This window comes from Colossoma macropomum, unplaced genomic scaffold (assembly GCF_904425465.1).
Source record: "Colossoma macropomum unplaced genomic scaffold, Colossoma_macropomum, whole genome shotgun sequence".
NCBI classification, from domain to species: domain Eukaryota; kingdom Metazoa; phylum Chordata; class Actinopteri; order Characiformes; family Serrasalmidae; genus Colossoma; species Colossoma macropomum.
The window spans coordinates 22,197,330-22,224,745 of NW_023494786.1; the positions used below are offsets into that span (position 1 = coordinate 22,197,330).

A 27,416-nucleotide genomic window follows, 5' to 3' on the forward strand; every position below is an offset into this window, starting at 1 on the left:
TAACCTGAAATATCACTTTTTATAACTTGTATGTAAATGTAAACAGCTATTACACTCTAAATTGCTGTGATTTTGTTTTTCCCATTGCTGGTTAATCTTTGCATTTGAATTGCACATTCTGCTTCTCTCAGTGTCTTTGTGAGGAGTCTGGAGGTGTCCAGCTACATCTATGTTTGGAATAACTATCACATGCTGGAGCTACCCTGGGACTCTGCTTGGACGTGGTGGCTGGCATTTCTTGGTGTAGACTTTGGATATTATTGGGTTCATCGATGCTGCCATGGTATGTCATTACTCACCAAAAGTTGCCTTTAAAAGGCCATACAACTAAAATACTGTGATGGCTGTTGCATTTATATATATCAGTGGTTTTTCCAGAGTACTGCGTTTAACACATACCCAATTAAGCCAACAAGCACAGTACAAACGGGATGAGTTGTTGTGAAGTTATAGGTTAAGTTACTTCAGGACTAATATCTGTTGTAATCTCTTACATTTTTGTGCTTATCATTAAAACTAAAATATCCAGGAACTGCTGACAGGTCCACTATTTTATTACATGTATAATGTAAGAATAACTCAGCCAGTTTGCATTGTAGCCCATGTACACATTAAATAACAAGCCTTATAATGTAATAAGCCCAAGACATCTTCTGTTTCTAAATATGAAGCAAGCTAGCAGTGCTTTGGCACAGATTGCACAGTTGTTATTCTGAAAAGCTGAGTAAATTTGCTGATCAATTTGCCAAATTTCCCAAAACTCATAGTGTTTTAGGCTCATGGTGTCATAAGGTACAGTCCAAAAGTCAGGAAGCACCCTTTGTTTATTTAATTTATAGAGTCAAAACTGCCAATTCAGGATATATTTCTGAGGAGATTGGATATAAGATAATCCACTGCATAAGGAAGGGGGAAGTCAAAGGAAAATCAGTGAAAGAAGGAGTTTTCACACTTGGAAAACATTTTTTTAAAAAGATTTTTAATAAAGAAAGGGTACTTTCTAACAACTGTGCAAGACGTGGTAGACCACCAAAGCTGTCACCATCAGATACACAGTATTTAAAGCTTTCATCCTTGAGAGAGAGGTGAAAATTAAGCTCCACTCTTGCTAAAGATAAAAAGAAAAATGCTGTGGGTCTGAAAGTATGTGTAACTGTCAAGAAGCTGTTGCTGAGAAAAGGAAATACACAAAAACAGACAAACATTTACACCACATAGAACACCAGTCTAGGCATCTGAAATGTGGAAGCAGCTTCCAAGACTGGACGTTGGAGGTTTAGAAGAATATCTCTACAAGTTTCCTTGAGTCTTTTATACAGGACAAAGGCAAAGATGGGACACACACACACACACACACACACACACACACACACACACACACACAAATATTATATTTAGTTGTTGAGGCTTCTGTGTAATTTTATGTTAAATGCATGTTTTTTTGCCTTTTCCCCTGACACTTTTCCCCTGAATGAGTAGCTTGTAGTAAATGGCTGTTTTGACTGGAAATTAAATAACCGAAGGGTGACTTTTGGATACTACTGCACTTTACTGTATGTTAAAAAACATTTAACGTATCTGATGAATTTCAGGCATTACATTCACTGAATTTCATAATTCCAAGCATCAATTTTAAAACCATACAAAGAAAATACAATTGGCTGGCTTTTTCACCCATGTCGGTATGACACAAGTACTGACATTTTTGCTGTCCTGGATGCCATGCTTGAAAACAATAGGAGGAATTAGGTCCATACAATGACTTCAGTAATGTCGAGGAATGCTGAGGATGTTAGGTGTTGGCATTTACAAATTCAACACATGCATTTTTTAGAGCATCACCGCCTGACCCACCCATAAAGCTATTTTAAGTTAACATTTCCTGTACACGTGTGATCTACGTTGAGCGCTGTGTTTGGCTGGACAAAGCTCTTTAGGCCACCTTTCAAAGTAGACAACGAACTGTATTCTTATACCCATTCTGGACCCAATAATTTTGATTGGCCATTGGTCCCATAGAGCTTTCTGTTAAGAAGAAATATAGCCTGTGTGTCAAAGGCTAGTTTACTGACCTCATTTCTTACCGCAGTAGTTTATAGGGGTCATTGCCCTTTTCCTTCTAAGGTTAAGTACATGTTTACCATATGTTACATCTATTCCAGCCATTTAGGATTTCATTTTGATAGGGCAACAGGACGTTTTTCAAATTGTGCCTCTGCAGACTTCAGTGGGATGGAGTGGAGTGATGAGGTGCTTGTGGTTGTCATGTTATGTTTTCCATTGTCCAGAGCCTGTTCAAGTAGTAGGAAATGTCATTTATGCCGGCGGTCTGCTGCGTCCAATTTGTAGGTTTTTTTTTGAAGTTGGCGGAAATTATTTGTCGAACTTTCCTGTTCCATCATTGCTCAGGATGGCTTCTCCTACACATCATAGGGGTAGACATAGCTTCCAGTAAAGACATAAAGCCATGGCCTCTGCCTTTTTCCCCTTTAATATCTGTGTAATATCTGTGCAGAGGGTTATAGTGGAATGCGACCATATTAAAGCCATATGTTTGTGATTGCAGAATGCAGATGGGGAGGTTTGTCTGCTATAAAGTGTACAGTGACCTCCTCACCCCTAATGTTCTGTCTTTTGAATAAAGATAGAAAATTATAATTTAAAAAATGCCGGTTTAGAAAAAAATCCTGTAGTAAATGAATTGACCCTTTTACAAAGATTAGCAGTCACAGAAAAAATATCTTTTTTTTCCAGCACAAAACTATGAGACTGACATTGTCACAACCATTTTTGATTAATCCATGAAATATTTAGGAATAAATTATTCAATAACACTTAACTATAGGGCAGTGTTCATAAGGCTACACAACACCAATGTAAGCCCTTTATGGCAACTGACAGAAACCCACATAGACATATGTAGACCTACGCAATCACTTATTCCAGCAAGTGTCATTTGTCATTAAGTTCACACAACATCTAAGTCAGGTGACATTCATATTTCCAGACATTAGGCTATTATGAAACCTACTGGAGTGAATTAATAGACTTTATAGCACAATGTAGGTCACAGTGACACTTCTTCAGTATTATGTCACTGTAATGTACACTACGCTACAAAGCCAGTTGTTATATTGTACTATGAAACATTGGCATGATGAGTTTATGCAGGTATCATAATCATGTAGGCTTATTAATACTGCCCTGCAGTAAAGTGTTACCAAATATTCCTATCATAAAATAACATGGCAAGTCAAAATTCCATAACAAATGCTTAGGGGCTTTTAGGGCATTACAGTAAGACATCAAGTAAAGCTCTTTATTGCATGTTGAGATCATGAAACTGCAGTGATCTTACACAAGTGTATGTCAGGTTGCCAGTTTCTTTTCTAAATTTGTTACTGACCTTCAACCTTCCTAAAAGGAATGCTAACAATTTAGCCGTCTTTGTAGTTTCCGAGTTTCACAGTAATGGCTTCAAACTGGTTTTCATACTCAATTTAGCCTCCATTGGTGCATGGGAATATTTATCTATAATCCTACTTTTTTGGGACCTGTAAGCAGTAAATCTTTATTTTGAGCAATATAAGCTGAAAAAGGGCAGAAATATGACCATCATAAAAGCACACAGACCCTAATTAGTGCCATTGTAAAATATGAACACTTATTTTATTTATTTTTTATGGGCATTTCATATTTCTCCCCTTTATGTAAAACACTTAAAAGAGGTTGTTATTTGTTTCAAGCTGGAAAAGAATGAATGGAAGCACTTGCATGTTACAACTTCTCTTTTCCAATGCCATCCTTATTGAGAAGACATTACTGTAATTTGGGCAGTAGTCTAGGTTTACAGTCATATAACTTAAGCCTTTCAACCTTTTTGCTAGTCAGGTATTAATAATAATACTAATCTAATGTAGAATATGTAAACAAACTGCAGATTTAGTTTGCAGGTTTAGGAATCTGTAATGTAAATGTCAAATATCTGTATAATTGTTATGCAATACCGTTAAAACTCTATGATCATTCAAACATTGGTATTTTATTGTCTTCCTTTGAGTTTTTTAATCCACTTTCTTTGAAGTGTCTGTAAAAGCTGTTTGCATGCATTCTGGCCTCTTGCGTTTTTTCCTATTAGTTGCATTATTTTCCAGCTGCAGCTCCTGACTGGTCTTTCCCTACTGTCATCCACCAGAGCAGAGCAGTGCTGTCTTTCCGACCGTGCACTGCCTCTCGCTCCTCGTTAGCCTCTGGCTGCACTTAGAAGAGACGACGTTTATGGCTGTTTATGTCTGTTTCTGGACTCAGGGGAAACTAGCGTATCTTTCCTCAGTGTAGGAAGGAGTTATAGTGGTAGCAGTTTTCCATTATTGGTTAATTCCTTTAACCCTAGACTCGTTCTTCAGTTATTAATCTTAAGATTTATTATTTAGTACCTGCTATGTAGGTAATATGTAATTTATGTAGGTGTTGGAGTGAGCAACTGAAATTTAGGCCTGCACACTGTGCAAGACCTTGGGTTCATTGGTTTAAATTAAACAACCATTTCACTTTTTTAGCCTTAAAAACGTTTAGCCCAATAAACATTGCTGTTGGTACACTGCTGGGTTGCTGCAGTTTGTTCACCAGTTGCTTATGACTGGGCTATAAGTTTTGCTTTGTTGCGCTTCAGTTTTGTTGATTTCATGATGAACCTGTTTTAGCATTAGAATTTAGTCAAATTTAATGCATTTTCAAAAGATCTGAGGGCTCTGAACTATTTACTGTTTACTCTGAAGCAGGTCAGGGACAATATATAGACGTAGTCGAGTCAGTGACAGTCATCGTGGTTCTGTTTGCTTTCTCTCTTATGTGGGCCGACAAACAGCCGCTCTGCTCTCCATGTGACGCTATTTCCAGAAGGTTCTCTGTAAACCTCAACACAACAGCCTGTTCACAGGCTTTGCACCAGTGTTGTTGATCAGTGAGGAGGATGCCTCATGGACACTTTTAAGATTTTAAGAGGTTAAAAAATGACCAAGAAAGGAAGATAAAGTGAAAATGTGGGGAAGACGTTCAAACAGCTATCTAGACAATGTTCTCCTTCAAAGCTGGTGCCATCAGTGGACGGTTTGCATTATTCATTGATCATCTTCTATAATTTTATGCTCATTTTTCAGTCTTATGAGTTTTCAGGTCTGTGGATCAGAGTTAAGGGCCTGTTATAACGTGTACCTCAATATCACTTCAAGTGGAAGTGCCATTCTGTTTGTCTTTATAGTTTCCTCTCTGGCTTAGGCATTTAAGTGAGATGTGCTGTGTTTTCATGCTGGGTAGATCAGGGATTGTAAAGCTGAAGAGCGAAGAAAAACTAGTCACAGGAGATAGTACATCCTTCACCACCTCACCTTTGAAAATGGTTTACAGTTGGAGAGGTGTTTACGGTGCCTTGGCCACTGGGCTCTCCAAATAAAGACTTTGATCACATCAACACAGGCTTTTCTGCCTGTCATCATTCAGGATATTGAGGGTGGGTGGACTTCTGTGTCCCAGAGCCATTTTTTCTTTTTTTGCATGCTCTGCATTTGAGGACATGCTCATGCTCCAGTGTTTCCTAGTAAATATTAGTAGTTAAATAATTTGTTGTCAATAATAGTTAGTTAAGGCTGCACAATCTGACTGAAAAGGATCCTAGCAGCGTTTTTAATCTGATAACAGCACTTTTTTTCCACCATACACTCTAAAAGGTCCCTAAACTCTTCTTGGATATATGGTTCTTGGAAAGCCTTTAATTGATTCTTCTTCTTCTTCTTAAAAGGCTTCTTTACATTCACACATCTTATTTAGAAACATGGTTCTTTAAAGAACTGTCCATTAAAATGTTCTTCAAAAGTGGTTCCTCTGTGGCATCACTTTAAACCCTTTTTGTCACCTTTATTTTTAAAAATGTATTATTATCATTCCACTGACCACTAGTTGCTAAATAACAATGCTGGTCGTTATTCTCAGATGCTTGAAGTAGTTTACCGGGCAGAAGAAATCTCCAATATTAAAAACACACATGTGAAACAATGTCCGGGGCATTTGCATTTTTCTCTATGCTTTTCAAAACTGTTGCGCAAAACCAGTAAAACTTGAAATCATGTGTTATCATGAATAACATCACAGCTGTGATGATCTATTACGTCGTAATGCTTTTCACGACAAACTCCCTGTTGTGTTCAGAATCTTGTTGAAGTAGGTAATGATGGCTTATACGTTTTATGGTTGTCGGCTTTTCTATTTCTGTATGCTTTTCTGAAGGAATCATTCCTGAAAAGCTTGATTAAAACCTTGCCACCATGTGACAACAGCGAGTGCTTTTGTCAGTGTAGAACGTTCTCCTGCCTGATGCTGTGGAAGCAGCGAGGTGTTAGCAACTGCAGACAGCCGCAGTCGCTAAGACAAACAGATCGCGTCAGTGCCACTGCGGGACGTCCCAGAGGCAGCTGGGTCTGGATGTTATTGTTTTCAGAAGGAATCCTCACGGTGGAAGGTGGCGGGGGTTAACCCCGGGCCACGGGGGCTTCATAAATCTTCTCCCGCCACTGGAAGTCCCCGGCCGCTCAGGTTGGAGGGCGTACAAAAGAATCAAACCGGTCAGGATGTGGAGCCAGGGCTCTGGACGAGTGAGGTGTGCCCCCGGGATGCTGAAATAATATCAACAATAGCCAACGAATCAGCCTCTCTTCTGCAGAAGTGTGTGTGTGTGTCAGGGCCAGGCCAGTGCAGTATATGGTGTGTATCTTGCTGTGTTGAAGGTTTAATGTCTCTGTAGACGTAGTCAGCCTTTCCACAGTTACTTATATATCCATAGTTCCTGTTGATGCTATACAAATCACCCAGTTCTCCTCTTCTTCATAGCCTAACCAAGAACCCCCCCCCACCCCTTTTTTTTTGCTAAAATGATCTTTTCAAAGCTAAAAAACGTCAGATGACCTTTAAAACATGAGCACACAGGAGGTGTCAGGTGGAAATTGCCACTGGGGGGGATAACTGTGGTGATGGGCACATCCATTCTGGAAAAAGATGAACATGCTGGAAACGTTGGGCAAAGTTTAGCTTGTAAAGTGGTGCTGGTCAGATAAACTCTTTAAAATGAAAGATGTCTTAGATGTACAAGTTGAAAAAAATGGTATGGAACCTTTAAATTATGTGTAACATTGTGTGTTATTCAAACACACGTCTCATTCATAAAAACTCTTCTTTACAGGTTGTTTAGGGAACGAGTAGTTTACTGCTTATTGAGAACAAAAGGAATACAGTGACATTTGGAGAATATGAGTCCTGGTCTCTCACTGTCATCACTATTGATTCTGTTTGTAACTGAATGATTTATGATTAATCGGGTAATCAGAGTTTCAACAAAGGCGAAACAATAAAAAGGGGTGTAACTAAACCGTAACTAACCATGCAGTTTTTTACACATACCAGAATACTTTATGACACAAAATGCGTAATAAGGTCTTATAAAAGACTTCATTAAAAATATGAACCATTGTGTGACAAAGGGGGATATAAATGGGTGTGTCCTTCAGCCTCTGTTTATTACTGTAAAAAGAAGCAGTAGCTAAATTTAAAATATGTACTATCGTCATGCAACTGATCAGTGCTTATTACTTTATATTTATAAGCATTACTTATTTTATTTCATTTATTCATTTTAATTTACAGAGTAATTGAGTTTAATTGTCACAGCCCTTGTAGTGCCATAGTACTCAAACTCGATCTTGTGATGTCTTTTCTGTTGTCTTGAATTAGTCTCGGACTTGAAGGTATTTGTTGTCAGGCATGTCTTGGTCTCAGGCGCTGGTGTCGCCAAGGTGAATCTCTGTATTACTGTTGTTACGTATATCTGTGGTCAGACCAAGTCTAATTATTAACTGTCACAAAAGTGCACTAACTTGTACTCAAGCAACTCAAAATCAAATCACGGCATCTGCTTGAGTTTAATTTGCTAATTGACATCTGCATTGGTTGGATTCATTGACAGCAGACACTGAACACCAAGAAACTCAGAGCACTGATGCACTGTTGTCTTCTGACAAACTGAACAAAGCTTCCCCACATCTGACTGCATTTAGAAATGGACCCTTACAGCCGTTTTCTAGACTTTCCATCCGTACCACATTTGTGAGGGATTTTATTATGATTTCAACTTAATAAAGAGTTATTTTTATATGTACAGTTATGGTTTGTGTGGGGGGGGGGCACACTGCATTTTTGCCAATGAGCGTGACTCAAAGTGCAGACTTTGAACCTGTCAATACGAAATACAAATTGCATGTCAGTGTATTTCATTATGTAAAGTGTGCAATTCTACAATGAAAATTTGTCACAGGAGATGGTTACATAGCTCTGATTACATAGCTTTTCTTCAGTAAACTCAACTTTTGGACACTTGACTTCAACTCAACCCAACTCAAAATTCTTAGTTAAGCCAAAAGTTTTCACAACCCTCTTTTCAAGTTCTGCTTCTCAGACATGTAAACAATATTGAATTAGTTTTTTTCACTTAATGTCCCGATCAGCTGTCACTCCTTCCATCACACAATCCCATCAGGCATTTTCTCCTCATGGGCTTCCAGATATTGACAGCTGTGGCATTGCTGGACCTTGAACTCACAACCTCCTAATGTTGGGATTATTTATTAGACAGTTACACCTCACGTGACCATACTACTTTTCAAAGTTAAAACATCAAACATTTTCTACAGTGTATTAAATATTTAAGAACACAGAAATCTGAATAAGTTCAGGTGTTTCCAAGTAGTGCAACAGACTAAACCGTTGCTCCAACAGTGAGTTTGAACCCGAGCGATGCCATAGCCATCCATAAGTAATCACCCAAGAGCAGAAATGTTTGATGGTATTATGTGATATAAAGAGTCTCATGTGAAAAAAACTGAGTAAAAACTAATTTTATATTATTTAGGTAACTGAGATGCAGAACTAAAATGTGAGTTAGGAGAACTTTTGACTAAACTAAGAAGTTTGAGTTGGGTCTACTCTGTTGTCCTCATGTTAACTCGAGAAAAGCTGAGTAATCAGTTACTATATGATTTTAAGTTGAGCTGACTTTCATTTTTAATAGTATATTTAAACATATAGCAAAATGAAAGTAAGTTTAAAAAGGCCAAAAAATCTAGACTGGAAGTAGATAAACACTAATTAAGGCTTAGTCTTGATCCTGACTCAATCTTGCTCTTATTTATTCTCATTTTAGACTCGATCTCAACTAGTTACCGTCAGTGGTTTTGGCTACAGCCCTAAACCCTAAATTCATGCCTAGTAGTATTAGAAATCATAACTAAAGGAAGACCTAAGTAAGCAAGTTTAAAATTTCTTCATGACCCACCATAAATATTTTGTTAAGCTGTAAAATAATGGGATGGCAGTATTAGTTTTAAATGCTTTGAGTTGGCCTAGCTGCCTGGAAAAAATCACAGAGAATCTCATCATCTTTCTTCTGGAAAATATTAGAAAATGGGGAGGAGACTTGGATATCCTCTTTATTTAGAGGGTGCAGGAAGCGTGATAACTAACTCCCATGTCCTCGGAACTTTATTTTTAGTTAAAAGCAAACTTTCAGTGATTCCTTTGGCAGCTCTGGCGTTGGAGACAGGAATTCACTATAGTGTATGTGAGGGATGCTTGCTATCACTTAATGTAATCCCACAAATCTCTCCTGGTAGGTCCTTCACCTTAAAGTGTGTAATGGTGGCAGTTTGACATTTATCACACCTTTTAAAGGCGTCTTTAATATTTAACAGTTTTGCTCAGCAAGTGAAGACAGTGTAAAGTATTGCGGTGACACAGGAGGGATTGGTTGGCGCTGCTGTGTGTTTGTGTTGGCATTTCTTATTAGCAGTCGGCCTGTCCGCTCAGGCTGGGCCTTCACAGCCCATTGCTAGCGTGAGTGACGTGGCATGCAGCCTCCTGCCACTCTGTAGCACACTACCTCATTTACAGCACTGCTGCTGTACAGGAGAAGCACTGAGGGTGGTACTGGGGCGGACATGCTGGTGGGTTCTCACTGAACGTTCACAGTGGGCTTCCTCATGTAAAGTGGAATGGTGACCCATAATAAACTGAGTATGAAAAATATTTGTGAAACTTTGGCTTTATTTGGGACATAAACCCTGGGGGGTGGGTTTAAATAGCGTTATTAAGCGTCCTATAGGGGTGCGCAGTATATTGTTTGTAAATCATAATCACCATATTTACCTTATTAGTGATTTTGAGGAGGCTGTATATGCAAACGAGACCTCTAACGAATCACTTTTTTTGTGTGTATGCTGTGAGCATCTTGACCATTTCTAGTTCCAGATGAGTTTCTGTGGGTTTCTTAAATATATTGCATTGCAGGTGCATTGCATTTGCAATAGGTAGGAAGACAATAAACACAATACTACTGTTTTATCCATATTGTGCAGCTGTAGTATAGTGTTAGGCTAGAAATGATGTTCAGAGATGAATCTGAGTACAGTGATGTAGTCAGTAGTGGACAGTAACTAAGTACACTGGTGTGTGTTAGTACATTTTCAAGTAGCTGTACTTTATTAAAGTATTTCCATTTTTACAGACATTTTTTATACTTTTTAATCCATTACTTTCTGCACAAATGTATCATTAATTGTTGCTCTAAAGTGGATGAAAACTGAATAATTATCAGAAAAAATAACCAGTCAAATCACACTTTTCATTTAATCACTTCCCTAAATATCAGTTGCCCAATCATAGCTAAGCAACTACAACCAATGACCGGCTTTCATAATTAAATACTATACCATACCGTGTGTGTAGAGTATTTTTAAATTGGTATCCCAAGAGTTGATATTTAAAAACAAGCATTTTAGTATTTTATCACAAGTATAAATATAAATAGATGACTGCTGCTTTTACTTGAGTAGTGTTTCATTCAACTACATGATTTGTACTTTCTTCAAAACTGGATTTATTTTCATATAACAAAGAAATACACATAGTAATGCTTGCTTATTATTCAGTATTGGTTAACACCACCCGTCAAAAGTTTGGACGTGTGGACATGAAAGATTTGTCTTTGTTATCATTAAGAGTAGTTAAGATAACCAAACTATGAAATATTAAATGAAATCATGCAGTGATCAGCCCTCTTTGCTTTCATGCAGGTTTAGACTCCACTGACACTAAAGTGGACACAGGATCAAACACAGTGATAGCATGTGAATTGAGGCTTAATCTTTGTGAAATAAAGGAAAAATAAATATGCAGTTTAGTAAAAGTTGTGGTTATAGTATAGAATCATCTTTAAGTTGGCCATAACACTGTAGTTAATCTAGTAATAAAGAACAGAACTGTGAATGTAATATAAAGGCTGATGCTGCTTTGCTTAGCTTGGTGCTGCTTTGCTTAGCTTGAGGCCCTTTCACCTGATGTATGTGAAAGGAGACATGGTTTTACTCATGTTTTTCCTAAAAGCTCAAGCTGTTTTATCTAAAACCTGTCACTGTAATCTAAGAATGACCTAAAACTGTACCATACAGGTGGCTTCTTGTACAGACATGATATCCACCTGCAGCACTGAGTGTGTTCAACCAGTGCTGCTCAACAGCCACATTTCTAGAACAATCACACCTGTGTTAGGTACAGTAAATGTAGAATTAACATACCAACCCACCCAACATATTTAAAACTTCAGTTATGTCCATGTGTGGGAATACTAGTGTCTTCCAATGGTTTGCATGTAATGAATCAATAGATGAAATAAATGTTAAATGAGTTTTGCCCATTCATTTTGAAGAGCACTGAAAAATAATCTTAGTTTCCTCTTCAGCTTACAAGTTGTATCTGAGTTTACTGTACTGTTCTCAGAAAGACTCTTCAATTTTTTGATTATTCTGATTATTTCTTAGAAAAATCTCTGATGCAATAATTACATCAGTACTGCATGGTACAAACACAGCTGTGCCAGTTATATGGTTCAAGGTATCAGTATATAGATAATTTCCCTGATCTGCTCCATTTCTGTTATCTAATCGTTACATATGTTACAAAAACAAGTCATTGAGACTGTGGCCTTTACCATCGTGTGTTTACCTTTGATCCTTACCAGAGTTTATGTCCAAGGCTATATGTTATATAAGCCTTACATTAAGCACAGTGAGGGACAGGGACTCAGCAGTGATTATACATTTACAGTCTTGAAAACTACATTCAGTAGAATCATGTACAGATTAAATGAATGAAAATGCAGATTAAAGTAATCATTAGCAGTCACAGTTATTGGAAGCAAAACTTTAAAAATTTGCTGTTAATTATTTCTTACGTGTAGCTTATTGAACAAGTGGAGGGATTCTGGCAGATTTAAAACTTTCAATTCGTACCACACTTGAGTTTGTAATTAGAAGAGGAGATCAATTATTATGATTTGAACCTGATGACAAGTTTTTGTACTACGTTGGGCCTTTTTTGCCGAAAGGAAAATAACCTCTACGTTTTTTGACACATTTCTGTTTTTGGCATCAAAATAATTGGAATAAAATCAGAACTGCAGACTTGAACTTGCTGATACAGAATGTAAATTAAATGTAAATGTAATACAGTTAGGATTGTCAAACAACTTAAATATAAACTTAAATATTTTTTTACACTTACTGCTATATAAGGGGACAAAATGAGCTTCATCAGAAAGAAGCTATTACTTTCAGTAATTCAGTAACATTATTTTCGTCGAGTTCACATGCACTGAGCATGGAAATCACATGATTGCTTTTGTTAGTTACTTGTTGATTTATTCATAGTTCTCCTATGGGCACTGTCCAGTGTAGTCTCCTAAAAGTGTTGAAGGTGTTGCTTTAAAAGCGCTTATAAAGCTATATTTGGCTAAAGATCTACAATCACAGATCCTATCATGGGAACATGTAGTGCATCAGCAGCTGGGCGTCAGTCTGCATTACTATGATTGCTTTGAAAGGGTCAAACTAGGAAAATACATCAACAGTAGGGATGCACTGATATTTCAGCCACCAAAGCATTTCAGCTGAAAATGGACAAAATTGGCAAAAGTGGAAAAGTAGTTTTCAACTGAAAAAAAAGACAAAAATTATGACTGAAAAAAAAGATTAAATAGGACTATAACAAATTTAACACTTAACACCTCATTTGAATGATAATGAAATCCTTTGCTCTCCTGCACCGGCCAGGCCAATAACAACAGTGTTATTGATATATAACAGAGAGAGAGAGACAGAGAGAGAGAGAGAGAGAGAGAGTGAGAGTGCAAGGCTTGAAATGAACTTTTAATTTTCACTTTTAGTTTCTAAAATCTGCTACATTGGTAGAAACTGAAAAAGAAAAAGATTAGAAAACTCACTGACTCAAAATTCATTTGTAATACAAGCCAATGTTCAGATGCTAACTTCCATTAACTGGCCACTTTACTAGAAACACCTACCTTGTACTTCCACTAACTGGCCACTTTATTAGAAACACCCACCTTGTGCTTCCACCAACCGGCCACTTTATTGAAAACACCAACCTTGTACTTCCACTAATTGGTCACTTTATTAGAAACAGTCACAAATATATATATATATATATATATATATATATATATATAATGGTCAGTTTATTAGAAAATCAGTCACATGGAATTATTTTGCACTTTCTATGACAAGCCATTTGTAATTTCTGTTCAGGCCAAGTATCAGAAAAAGGTACAATGCTTAAGAACTTCACTACTTAAAAATGCCAACAGAATACAGCAAAACAACGGAAGTGGATATGAAAGTCCCCACTAGCACAACAATGGCATCTGAAAAAATTCACAAACAACAGACAGTGCAAAGTGCAAAAATATTAATGGAATTCATTGCCTTGAATGACCAACTGTACTCTATTGTTGAGGATGTTGGATTTTGTGGTACATACTGTAGCCAACATACTGTAATCGTTTCAATAAATATATTTTATGTATTTATTTTTTATTTTTATTAATAATAATAAAAGTGCATTTTCTTTATTACCTCAGAGGTTTTATGTTTAGTACGTATTTTCAAAAAACATAAATAAAGCACCAACCTTTCTTTCAGTTTTCAGTTTTTGGCTTGAATTTTAGTTTTGACTTCAGCCAGGAATTTTTATTTCAGTGCATTACTGATGTAATGGTGTTAATTTATCATGTGAAAGTGTTATTAACATGATAACTTTTACAGCCCTATATACTGCTCATAATTACTCATATTATTATGTAATATAGTGCATATAATGCATTTAGTATAGAAAAATGACAGTGATAACTTCTAGTGATTACTAATGCAAATGCAGCACTTATGCTTTACTAAAGCCTATTGTTATCTTTATAACATGTGTGAATGTGTTTATTCCTCTGAAGAGATTCTTAATAAGAGTATATTCAGCAGAAAAGGCTCAGCATTTTCTGACCACACCAGAACTCTTTTTTGTCCATTGAGTAGTCCACATGAGTTGCCGTGCTGCCTAAGTGCAGCTTGCCCTCATCTGTACAGAAAAGCTCTGGGTCTGTGTGCAGGCCTGACTGCTCAGGCTTGGTGGGAAAGGCTTTCTATGGCATCGGTTCTCATCATTAAAGCGCTTCCCCTCTGAATACAGGCTGCCAAACTATGCAGCGTCCAGCCGAGCCCAGCGCGCAAGGACATGGATTGCAATGAGGCCTAGCTGTACATACTTCCTACCAGTGACACCCCGCATCAATCTTCCTCTCTTCCACTCTGAGTAGGGAAAGCACCGGCTCATGCGCACTATCAAACAATGGCCAGTGTGTGCTTCTCTGATAGAACTTTCATCCGATAGCCTCTTACTGTGATAGACTCAGTGGTTGGAAAGTGTAATGGAATGGTTTTTGCCTATGCAGACACTTTGTTAATGACTTGCATGGTAGACGACTGTGGAATGTATCCATCAACCTGACCGGGGCCAGGTGTAATGATCGCTCTGCTGACAAAACTTTGTTGGAAAGTTTTAGGAGGAAATCAACTCAATCGATCAAAACCTTTCGGACAGCTTAGCTATAACTCAACACTTTCAACGGTGCCAAAATTTTAGCAATAACCAACAGTAAAAAAAAGTTCTTTTTTGTTTTTTTTTTTTGCATCAACTGACCTAGCTCTGCTCCATTCTTTCATAGCAGCTGTTCTGAGGATGGACAAGCTTTATTGAACGTTTCTCAAAATATGGAAAGGTCTTGTTTTTTTTGCTGTGTAATCAAGCTAACATTAGCACTGTGGCAAATTCTTTGTGGTTTTGATCAGCTACAACAACATAGTCCAGGTTGGTAGCTTAATGCTTTAAATTGGAGACTCAGTATAGTGTGTTGAATATAATGAAGCCTGAACTCATTAGATTGAATGGGATTGAATGGGGCTTTTAGCAGTGTTCTGTAAATCCTGTTCAGCCTCGCAGTCATAGCTATAAAAACACTAGTGCAAAATTGGGTGGGGTGGGGTGGGAGCAATGTCCTCTCCACTGTCTGACTTTAAGCAAGTTCATTTTGGCTGGTATAGTTGTGGAAAAATAGTACAAAGCTTATATTACTGATAACATATTTTTGAGAAACACTTCTTTGTGAAAGTCTCATAAACGGGTGATACAGCCTCATCATCGCAAGCTAAAACAGAACGCCTGTTGGAGTGAATAAGCACATCTACGTTCTTTCGTCTAAGGCAGAGCCTTCGCTTACCTCATATGAGAATACATTTCTGCCTGTTATCAACATTCAGTTTATACCCATATCCCCTCATCCAGAATGGCTGAGCTGCAAAAGAGCTCCCAGATTTCTTTCTATGATTCTCATACATTTTATGACTCTAATTAACCCCCAAACAGATAGTTATTTAGTTGCAGTGATGCAGTGATGACAAAAAAGAAAGAACCCCTAACCCTGCCTGTATGCTATGCAGTCATTTTCAACATCCATTTACTGAATGATGACCATTTGTTGACTGTGCCTTAACAGTTAATAAATAGCAAGTTAATAATTAATTAGCATCACTTCTATTGCCATTGAAGTATTTTTGCTAAAATATTTGACCCCCCCCCAGGGTCACTTTAAATGTTTTGTTGATTTTCTAAATGAAAATAAATTAACACATCCTCTACAGAGAACACTTTTCTGCACATTTTAATGCAGTTGTTTAACATATTGGTAAAAACATAATACATAAAATGTAGTGTTTGCCAAGTTATGGCACATTTTATATTTTATGTTTTATTTCTTTCCAGTAAAAACAAAATTGTACGGTATTTTTTAATGAAAATGCAATATTTGAATTAGTTCCCATTAAAGGATGTGCTAACATATTTAAGAGTATCATCTGATTGTGTAGAAGCATGCAGCACTTTTTAGACCAATTTTGTTAAAACACATTTGTAGGTTGGTGAATTATTAAACAAATAAAAAAGCATGTCGTTCCAATGACAGTGTCGTATAATATCAATGAAGCGCACACACACCAGAGACCCATCCAAACTGGAACTGAGGCATGTATCCTTGACTATAAGTCTAGCTGCTCAGCATGCTGTCAGTGGTGTGGCTGATGAAATTTTCTGAATGGAAATTGTGCGGTGCTCTCCCCTGAGCTTGGCTCTAGCCAGGTAATTTTGACATCTTGGCCTGGTGCCGCTGGCTGCTGGAGGGCAGAGAGAGAGAGGATAGAGAGCCGTTCTTACACTCTCAGCTCTCTCTGTTTGTTCAGCTGGTGAGAGACTACTCGCTGGGCTATCCGTTTCAATGGAGCTCACGTTGAAGCAGCACTCATTGAAGCAGGCACTGAAGCAGCAGGTCCTATTTGGACAAAGAAATAACTGAAAGGGACATGTGAAATTTATCTGTATTAGACATCTATACAAATATTAACCCCTTTTTTTCAGACAACAGCCACCAGCGGGCCACTTTATTTGAAACCTCTGCTTTGCTGGTGTGCAGTCAGCTGTAGCTCATCTGTTGTTTCACGGTTTGTGTTATTTATCATCAGGCCTTCATCAGGGGTCAATTTCTGACCACAGAGCTGTTCTTGGCTTTTAGCGTTGTTGGCTTTTTAACCACCACTTAACCAAGCAGTGACACTGATATATGTAAAAACACCAGCAGCACCAGCACCATACACACTACCACGTCACTACTGTGTCAGTGTCGCTGCTGTAACAGTGGATCTCCACTCAAACAATGTCTGGTCAGAAGGCGTTTCCTGTGGTCAGAAACTGACAAAAAATGCATGGAGTAGAGAGTGTGTAATTGTACACTAATATAGGGGACATACGATCTTATAAGGTATCCATTCAGTGAGAAAACATTGTGTTTCTAATATTGTTTCATTGATAGCACGTGTATTGTGCAATGATAAAGCAGTAATATTGATCCAGCAGAATCAGATATGCCTAAAATGCTCTGCTTCATTTCTTAATTTCCTGTCAATCCAGTAATGTGAGCTTCACCAAAAAACACCATATGGACAAGGTGGAACAAGAATAGTTCAGAGTCCCTTGAAACTTAGCAGGCATGGTTCTGTGGATGTGCACAAGGGCCAACACAAAGATTAATGTTCCAGAAATCACAACAAAACAGAAGAGCATAAACTGTTGTAATGCAACCAGGAGATTGCTCAACAGGCCATGTTCTTTTACTGTGGTTTATTACATCAGTGGCAGGCCCAAACTTCGCTCATCTTTGTCATTCATCCAAGTCACATTTAAGGTACCGGCAATGCTGTCCAGGCAGTACAAACACATTCATTTGTTGTCTGAAAGTGGACATACTCAGAGGTTTCTGTGGTTCACAGTTAAACCAATAGCTAAAAAAATCTCTATTTGCCCGTTGCCACAAATGCAGTCAATCAGCCAAGATATGTTTAGTGTTAAATGTTGCACTGTAAGTTATTAAATATGCTGAAAATACCAGTTAGCATTGTGCAAACTGCATCTTGTCACAAACCATGGTGAGTTGTTAGGTGTTCTCAATTAGACTTGCTTATACAAATTGACAGAGGTACTTTGCATAGAAAAAAGCAGAATCTGCAGTCATTTTAAAGTCTGAATTTTGTCTTCTTTTGTCTTTTTTTACAGTGTGTTATACAGTGTCAGAAAGCATATATTCTAGTAACTTAACAATACATTATGATACTGTGATTTCACAAAAAAATGCACAACTATGACAACATGCATTGTGGAGAATGGAAATTCTATTAATCATAAAATCTAATGCATTGTTTGAAAAGTGCAAACTGTCAGCACCAGTCAACACCCTCACTCCAGCACTCCTTCTGCCCCCCCAACTCTTGTTAGTAAGATGTGCAACAACATGATTATTCTTCATTTGAATTTCATCCAGAATATCACAAGAATATTGAATCATGAACCCAGTATGATGAATCGAATCAAAATTACTTAACGACTCTATGCAGCTGGCGAAAAGTGTGGGATTTTGGCATGCACAATTTGCACAGTGCTAATGAGAAATGATTAAGTGTCCATTAATTCTTACTAACAATAATAGCTAGTAGCTACATTAGCCTCATCTAAAACTAAAGAAGCTTCATACACCAAACATGCCTAGACTAATTGTCTACAATTGGAAAATGGGGAAAATGTTTTTTTTTACCATTGAAAAATCACATTAAGAGAGAACTAAAGGAACTGTGCACTGAAGAACTCAGTGTTCAGCAAAGGAACTGTGTAAAGTTAAACTGTAATAGTTCCTTGTCTGTGTGTGTTTTAGAGCTGAATATTCTGTGGGCCGCTCATCAAGTTCACCACAGCTCAGAGTACTACAACTTGACCACAGCGCTGCGGCAGTCTGTCACCCAGCAGTGTGCTTCCTGGGTAAGAGTTCCAGTTCCTGAGTGAGGCTCTCCCTAACTAACCCTGATTAACATGACCGCACTGCATGTGCACTGAAGTCAAAACAAGTCTTCTCCTCCTGTCGGTCTCAAGTCTTCTCCTCCTGCCGGTCTCATGAAATGTCTTTTGACCTGAAGTGCCGCTTACCTTTGCATAACTAGACCAGTGAAGAAGGTTTGGAAAGCTTAACAGGGCTTGAAAGGTTTTAAGAGTAATAATAATATTAAAAAAAGTTTCTAATCAATAATTAAAGCAGCCTTAAAATTATTTAAATTAGTATTTTAGAATGGTCATGCATTCATGATCCTTGCATTTATTACCTAATGTAGATGTAGTTGAATTTTGACAATCTGCTGGTTGAAAGTTTAAAAAATGAGTTTAATCTGTAAGCACGTTTACTGGTGTTACATGATGAGGGTGCTTTGTTCCTACTATAACCTTACTCATGCACTGTGTATTTTTCATTGTTAGTGTGAGAAGTGACCCAGGTTGGTTCTCTGTAGGTTTTCTACCTTCCAATGGCATTAGTAGTTCCGCCATCTGTCTTTGCTGTGCACATTCAGTTTAACCTGCTCTACCAGTTTTGGATCCACACTGAGGTAAGCCAATAATCTGTTAATGAACCCCCTTAATATTTTCAGGCTTGAGATATTTGCAGCATGCGGTACCTTGATACAGCTGGTATGCTAAGAGTGTTACACTTCTAAACACTAAAAATATTTTTTTATAATGGCATTGCTTTCTCTGGTTTTCTGCTGTCAAGACAAATGAGACTAATTCTCTCCTTTCCCACAACATTAATTCCTTATTGGATCTTAATTGGTTCTTTTGTATACTTCAAACAACTCCAAATGCTTATATTCCATATCACTTTCCAGCCCACTCCCAAACCTGTGTTCCATAAGAAATAATGAGCTTTTGTGAAATATTCCAAACAGAAGCATAAGCGTACTCTTGCCATTTGAGCAAAAGCTGGGCTATCAGTTTTACAGTTTGGGGAGTCGTTTAGGGGAACGGCTTTGGAATCACTTCCATCTTTTAGAGCACTATTAGTGAAAATGGTCTTCACATCCACGAGTTTCTGAAGGATATAATTTATGCCTATTTTACTGGCTTTTTTGATGTCATGTAATTTATTGGCATGGAATTCCCAGACATAATCCAACTTTAAAACACAAACTAAGCAGAGAGCAACCTTGTTTCATTCAAGATAAAATTCAGCTGCAGCCAGGCTGCTCATTACATGGAAATAATGGCCCATTGAAAAATCATGTTCACTTGTGCACAGTTCCCAGTTGCCTTCGGAGGTTTAGATTCAGACATCAGAATCATTACTCAAGTCAAACACCTAAGGGTAAACTGAACACCTGTGCAACATATAACTGTATGTACAGTTAAAATGGCTTGTTGTGTGGTGGGAAATGTAGTGGTGTGCTTGTGCATGTTCGTGTTCGTTAAAGTGAATGGGAGGGAAAAGTATCAGCCTTTTTGGCTTCTTTAAAGCTCTTGTATTTCTCTCCAACTTTGTGTTTGCTTTACTTCTAATCTGTATTGTTGTTTCCATCTGGAAATCTGACCACCACTCTCTTTCCATAGATAGCCTAGCTTCGAGCAAGCTCATCAGACAAGAAAACACTTGAAATTAATGATGTTTCATGTCAGACTACATTAGCGAACACGTGAACCATACAAGCTTTTGGGTCCTGCACAATTCCTCCTTAGCCTTGTTGGCCAAAGCAAAGACAAGGCAATCAATAGAAAAGATTAATGACATGTGTGAGGCTAACGCTACGACTCCGTTTACATCTCTGTTTAGCAGCGTAACGATTGGCACTGCAGGAGCCTCACAGTCGAAACGTTGTTTCTTTTCATTCACTTGTATACATGACACTAAACAGTCAAATCAACTCTGTTGATTAACACATGACACAAATTCTTTCTTTCACCAGATCATCAGAGATCTTGGTCCTCTCGAATGGATCCTAAACACTCCCAGCCATCACAGAGTTCATCATGGTATGGGATATCCATGTGAAAACTTTTTGCATGCACTTCTTCGATTTACAGCTCAAAACAATCAGTACCAACCATGTGTCAGCATTTGAATTCTGTTTGTCTTTTTTTTTTTCAGGACGAAACCTTTACTGTATTGACAGGAATTATGGAGGAACTCTCATTATTTGGGACCGACTCTTTGGTATGATGGGTAGTATACATACATAAACACAGAAACCTCCAGTACTCAATGTGATATCCAATCTAGCAGTATTTAATTTGTCTACTCTTTACTTTTGGGCACCCTACTGTCACTTTAACTCTTCCATCCCTCCAATCGTAAAATCAAGTTACAGCTGTGTCCTCCTAACAAAAGCTGCTCCCAAAGGACTCGGCAACATTATGTTCCCCTTCAAACCTTCAAAGACTCTAACATTCACGCAAGCAACTACCCAAACCACCTCAGCTGAATTTTTTTCTTATGTGCATCCAACATGGCTAAAGGAAATGTTACTGAGATTAGATATATGATATTCCACTTGTCTAAGGAATAAGTAAAAAAAAAACAAACAGAATTTCTGGCTCAAAAAATGATTAAAACATGTAGATGAAATGGGACTTTTGATAACCATGCAAGACTCAGTAGACCACCATCAGATAAACAATACATAAAGCTTTCATCTTTGAGAAAAAAATCAAGCTCCACTCTTGCCTCAGTTCAGATGTCTCTGTCCATTTTTCCATTGTGAGGAGACAACTCAACACTATCAGTCTGAAAGCATGTGTAGCTCTCAAGGAGCAATTGCTGAGAAAAGGAAATAGACAAAAAATAAGGTTTTATAGACTGATGAGTAAATTTGAGATCCTTAAAAGTGACAGAACACAGTATTATGACAAACTGTTTGACCATTTTTGGTCTATATGCAAATAAAATTTAATACATCATGCAGTGCTTGCAGAAAATACAGAAAAACCTTAGCAGGAAATTCATGCAGAAAAACCTCAGCAGGAAATTAACTATACAGCAAGATAATAGCCCCAAGCATACTGCTGAGAATGTCAAGAAGCCCTAATTAAGCAAAGAAGCTGTTCATGTTTTCAGAACAATGGACGGACGTGGAGTTAAATTTGTTCCAAAAGTTTAAAATAAAACAACAAAATCCTCAAGAAAAATGTTAAGTATCAAAATGTCCAAGATATGTTGCAAATACAATGATAGTTAAATCAAACCTAATTTTTTAAAAAGATTATTACTCATTTTCACTGATTTTTATATAAAAATAGTACTCATTTGCAAGTTACTGCTCTCTATTTTTTCTATTTTTCCAGTTTTGCTGTAACACTGTCAGGGTCCAGTGCCACCCCTGTTTAAAATATATAGTTTGGAAATTGAAGTATATTGGATACACTCAGCTGTTGAATAAAACTGTACCATCTTTCTGTTTTGCAGATGCTAACACTAACTACCCTAGCAGTGCCTGCTAAAGGGCTAACTAGGCGAGCTTTGTAGCTGTTTAAATCAGTATTTCTTAGCCCTGCTTCTGGCAACCAAACAGCTCCAGAAGGTTTCAACTATTCCTTGCCTTGTAACACCTAATTCAACTCATTATCAAGCCCCTTCATGAGTTGATCAGGTGTGTTGGGTAAGGAAATCACTGAATCTGTGGTACTTTGGGTCGAGGGAAATAACATAGCACAGCCATAAACATGGTAAAGAGTGGAACATACCACTGATTACTGCCAGCTATGTCTTACTGCTGCTGTGAGATAGCTGCTAGAAATTCAATATTTAATACTACAAACAACAAGTACAGACAACAAGTTGACCTGTGGCTGGTATAGTGTAGTGGGTAACACCTTTGCCTTCTACACTGTAGACTGAGGTTCAATCCCCACCTGGGTAAGCTCCCTACCCTATACCAATAAGAGTCCTTGGGCAAGACTTCTAACACTACCTTCACCTACCTGTGTAAAACGATCAAATTGTAAGTTGCTCTGGATAAGAGCGTCTGCCAAATGCCGTAAATGACCTGTCCTGGTTGGCCGTTATGATCTGGGGGTTAGGGAGGCTGTTGTCAGTCTTTTCTTTTTTCTACCCACAGAATCTCTCCAGTGTCAGTCACTGCGACAAGCTTTCTATTTTAGCCTACAACTATACTACGTACTGCATTAGGATATACTGTATACTGCATGCTTCTCTTCATAGTAGTACACAGTACAGTATCAAGTATAAGATGTAAGCCCTGTGTTGTGCTACAGGAAAGGAGCACAATTAGACTGCCTACATCAGAAACTGAACCAATCAAACTGATTTCACCCTGTTTTCCTTAGCCCTCCAAACACTGCTTAGCGACTGTTGCTCGCCACTTTTCAGCTTTTTTTCAGGTCAGGTCTTTTGCAAGACATGTGGATGTATTTTGGTCAAGAAAAGGGCCTGCTGAGTTTTGCAAGGAGGCGTGACACAATGGGGTGGGGGTTTTGTTTTCTACCCATCTCCAAAGCCAAAAGTCTTAAAATCTTAAAAAAAAATGTCAGCTTTGGATTTGTCTGTGTGACAAGCCTGTGTGGTTTCCAGACATACCTGCTTTCTTCCATTTGTGAGTCAGTTCATTTTCATTACATTTGTAGTTGTTAATAAGAGCTAAATTGACTGAATAATAAGCAGCGTAACTCCATACATAAGCCTGAAAAACTGATGCTGGGCATATTGTTTGGTTGAGACCAACTTTATTAAGTTACTGGCACATTATCTATGCAGTAAGTTGACTTTATTAAATAGACAAAGTAAGCAAACTCACCTCAAGACCAGCAGAGAGAACTGATGGTGCTTCAACATTGCACAGAGCACAGCAGGAGAAATGATTTCCTTTCATTCATGTATCCATATAAGATTGTAACAGGGCCCATTAAACTGTTCAAAGGAAAGTGGTTACATCCTCCAGAAACGGCCGTGTTGCATTGTGGGATGCAGTATATGGCTCTGGCTGTGTGCTGGAATATTTGGCTGGAGTGGTACGTCATCTGGGTATCATTGGTGTACTGGGAAAATAAATATAAGTTACATGCTGCATACTACTTACTACTTAATTAAAGCATGCAGGGAGGGTAGCACAAACATAGATGTAATTTATTAAATAGTTAAAGTAAACAAATTCACTTGACATTTTTAAGCAAAAAAAGTTTTGTTTTTCTGTGGGCCTTTATGCTTTCTGATCATAAATAGGTGGGCAATGAGGTAAAAAAGGTTTGATTCAGTATTGATTCAACAGTACAGACAGACTACTAAGTAAACATAGCTAGCAAGTAAGGTGGCTAAATAGCCAATTTGGCCACTTTAAGCTTGTATTTCAGCAGCTGCAAACAATGAAACAAGAATTAAATTAAATTAAATTAAACAAGATAAATTGCCGATGGCAATTATTAAAATGACAATTAATTGTCAGCTAAAATTTCATGATCATGACAGCACCTAGTCAAAAGCAAAAAAAAGATTCCAAAAGCAAAATTGTATCAGTAAAATCATCAAAAAAAAACATGCAAGCAAAGACTAGCAAAATAAGTAATACATTTATATGTATGAGTGACAAAATGAGTTATAATCTTTTTGAAAATTTTTATTTAACTGTCATTATTTGTAACTGCAACATATTTTGAACATTTTGTTTCCTAATATTCTGCTTGTGGAATTTATTATTTTATTTGAAACATTTGGCACAAAATTAACCCCATAGACTGGCCACCTCAGAGCCTAGAACTCAACATCTTTGAGTGTGTTTGGGATTACTTGGATTGTGAGAAACCAACTTGGATTGTGCAACCAAACTGATATCAAGTCTCCCGAAAAGAAAGGAATAATAATATTAATAGTAATAAAGGCAAAGAGTGGGCGCACTGAAAAATGATTTTATATTTAGTTGTTGAGGCTGCTGTGTTAAATATATGTTTTCTGTCTTTTTCCCTGACCCTGAAAAATAATTATCTTGTACTTAATGGTTTTCTTGACTCTAATGGCTTTCTCTTTCATTTCTCTTGAAGGAACCTTTACTCCAGAAGGTGATAAAGTTGTGTATGGACTCACACACCCTATTAACACTTTTGATATCCTCTCTGTTCAGGTTGGTTCAGTTTTATGCATATTACTTGAATACAAATTGTTTGCTTGGTCTAATTCACGTGCTGTTTTCTATGAGCCACATAGACGTCTGAATAACTTTTTATTTGCTTTGTTACAGTTGCTTGCTGCAATAAATCCACCAAACACTGCAGTACCCACAATAAAGTGATTACTCTCTCTCTGTATTGTATTGAAACCTCTATAAATGTAAAAGAAAAGTCCCTCTGTTTAAATATGAACATTGTAGTAAATGAGTAGATCATTTATAATGACTTGCAGCAAAGCGTACAGCCCCAATCTCAGAATGTCAGGATAAATGTAAATATGTGCTCTGAGTTCTCCGCTGCCTTTGCTCTCCTTACGTTTCCCCACCAGTGGAAAAGCTACACTGTAACCATAACATTATTACTCGACTTTAAACAAACCACTCCGGAGAGGTGAAAGAGTCGGGCAGAGACAAAATGGAAGTTGCGTTTGATTATTTTCTCTGCACTCACCTCTGGAAACGGACTGCGAGTGCAGTCTAATCTGTGAAAAGAAACATTTCAAATCTGGATTCAGTGTCACAAGCAATAAGAATAATGTTTGTCTTTTACTTTACCTTTTTTACTTCTTTGAAACAATTTTCAATCTGATTTTTTGTCACTTTGTTTTGTTTTTTCTCTAAAAGTTTCATTACTACTCTTACCTGTGGGATCAGTTCCTCAAAGCTGACGGCATTGGACACAAATTGTCCATCATCTTTAAAGGACCAAGCTGGGCTCCAGGGAAGCCTAGACTGGGGGACCATGCAGAAGTGCCAATAGTAAGAAAAATCTGTGCTTTCATAAAAGCTTGGTTCCTAGCAACATTGCAACTTTACAACCAAGGCATTTAAGCGACACCAGATGCTGAATCTGCATGTTCTGTGTTGTTATTTATACAACGGTTTGTTCAGACTACACTATCTGATTGGTTAAAAAATGCTCTACTCGTGTTGTTAGATCTGATAACAGTACGTTTGGTTACCATACCTTACAGAGCTAACTGCCAGTTGCTACTTAGTAGTGGTTGTTAATACCCACAACTGCTGGAACTACTTTTTTTGGCCAGTAATTAAAAACCAGGGATGCACCAAAATTTCAGCCACCGCGACATTTCAGACAAAAACAATACTTTCTGTTTTCAGCCGAAAGAGAAAAAGGCTGAAAGTTTTGGCCAAAAAATGAAGCCAGAAGTTTAAATAGGTCTACAATAAAGTACCGTAATCCAACATTTTAATGTTAACATTTTAATGTTAATAAAGATGAGAAGTAGTGAATAAAGTTTTTTTTTCCTTCACTCTCCTACAGCGATGACCATGTAGAACTATTTCACAGCTTCTTTAAGGGATATTGGTAGTTGGTAATCTCTGATCAACACTTCAGTACAACACTGAAGAACTTCTCCACTACAGCTTTGATAGCACTTAAAAACATGACACCCTTTACAATATGCAGAATAAACCAAAACAACAGAAAAAAAAAAAAAGATCATTAGCATGCTGCTGATATCTGTAGCCACATTTTTAAATAATGAAAAATTCATAAATGGCAGTGCCAAATGCAGAGCAAAGTAACAGTAAAAATGAATGGAATTCATTGTCTTGAATAATCAACCATTCTGTGTTGTCTGGACATGGATTTCACGGGTACATTCTTTGTTTCACTTTTTTAGTTTTCGGCCACATTTGTCCTGAATATTGATTTCGGTTTTGACCAAAATTTTAATTTTGGTACATAAACATAATACATGATATGAAAAATAAAATATATATATATTTTTTTTCAAATTTATTTAAAGTGAAAATAATCCAACGCATCCTCTACGTAGGACACACTCCTTTACATTTTAATGCAAAATTACTGTCATTAATAATTTTACCCTAACATATTAGGGAACATAAAAAAACATAAAATGTAGCATTTTCTAATATGTTACACTTAGTGAATAGTTGTGAGAGTAGAGAATAATTGTGCTAAAAAACTGCAGAAAAATGTCAAATTTAAGTGTGTTCTGAGTAGAGGACGTGTTATTGTCACAAAAAAAAAAAAAGTAATTTTACCAGGGATTTCATATGAAAAAATGTTCAGGCCTTCTTTGCTTTACTTTTTTCTTTACTTTGCACTCAAAATTTTGATCAGTGTTTGTGAGAACACAATCCCTTTTGTTCCGCTGCTTAAATGTTTAAGTAATGCTTGAAACAAACACAATTATCTGCTAATAGAGTGCAATAATTTCACTAGATTTAATTACTTATAAGGAACAATATCTAGAAATAAGTTGAATAATTTTCAAATATTATTGCAACAATTTGGTTTGTCTTGATTTATCTTGCCAAGTAATCATTTTTTGCAGTGTGCAGTTCTTTCTCAGCAGCAAAGTCCTGAACATGACCTCCTCCCAACATGAAAAA

General features: G+C 37.3%; 1 protein-coding gene across 1 annotated transcript in view; it reads left to right on the forward strand.

The window, feature by feature from the left end:
* Positions 1 to 27,416, forward strand: part of agmo (alkylglycerol monooxygenase) — a 50,324-nt gene that overhangs the window by 6,488 nt on the left and 16,420 nt on the right. Inside the window, exons 3-9 of the mRNA XM_036563962.1 lie at positions 132 to 283; positions 18,752 to 18,855; positions 19,377 to 19,472; positions 20,823 to 20,889; positions 21,005 to 21,070; positions 24,904 to 24,983; positions 25,653 to 25,787. Coding sequence (XP_036419855.1) covers positions 132 to 283; positions 18,752 to 18,855; positions 19,377 to 19,472; positions 20,823 to 20,889; positions 21,005 to 21,070; positions 24,904 to 24,983; positions 25,653 to 25,787 — 700 coding nt within the window. The remainder of the gene's footprint in view (positions 1 to 131; positions 284 to 18,751; positions 18,856 to 19,376; positions 19,473 to 20,822; positions 20,890 to 21,004; positions 21,071 to 24,903; positions 24,984 to 25,652; positions 25,788 to 27,416) is intronic.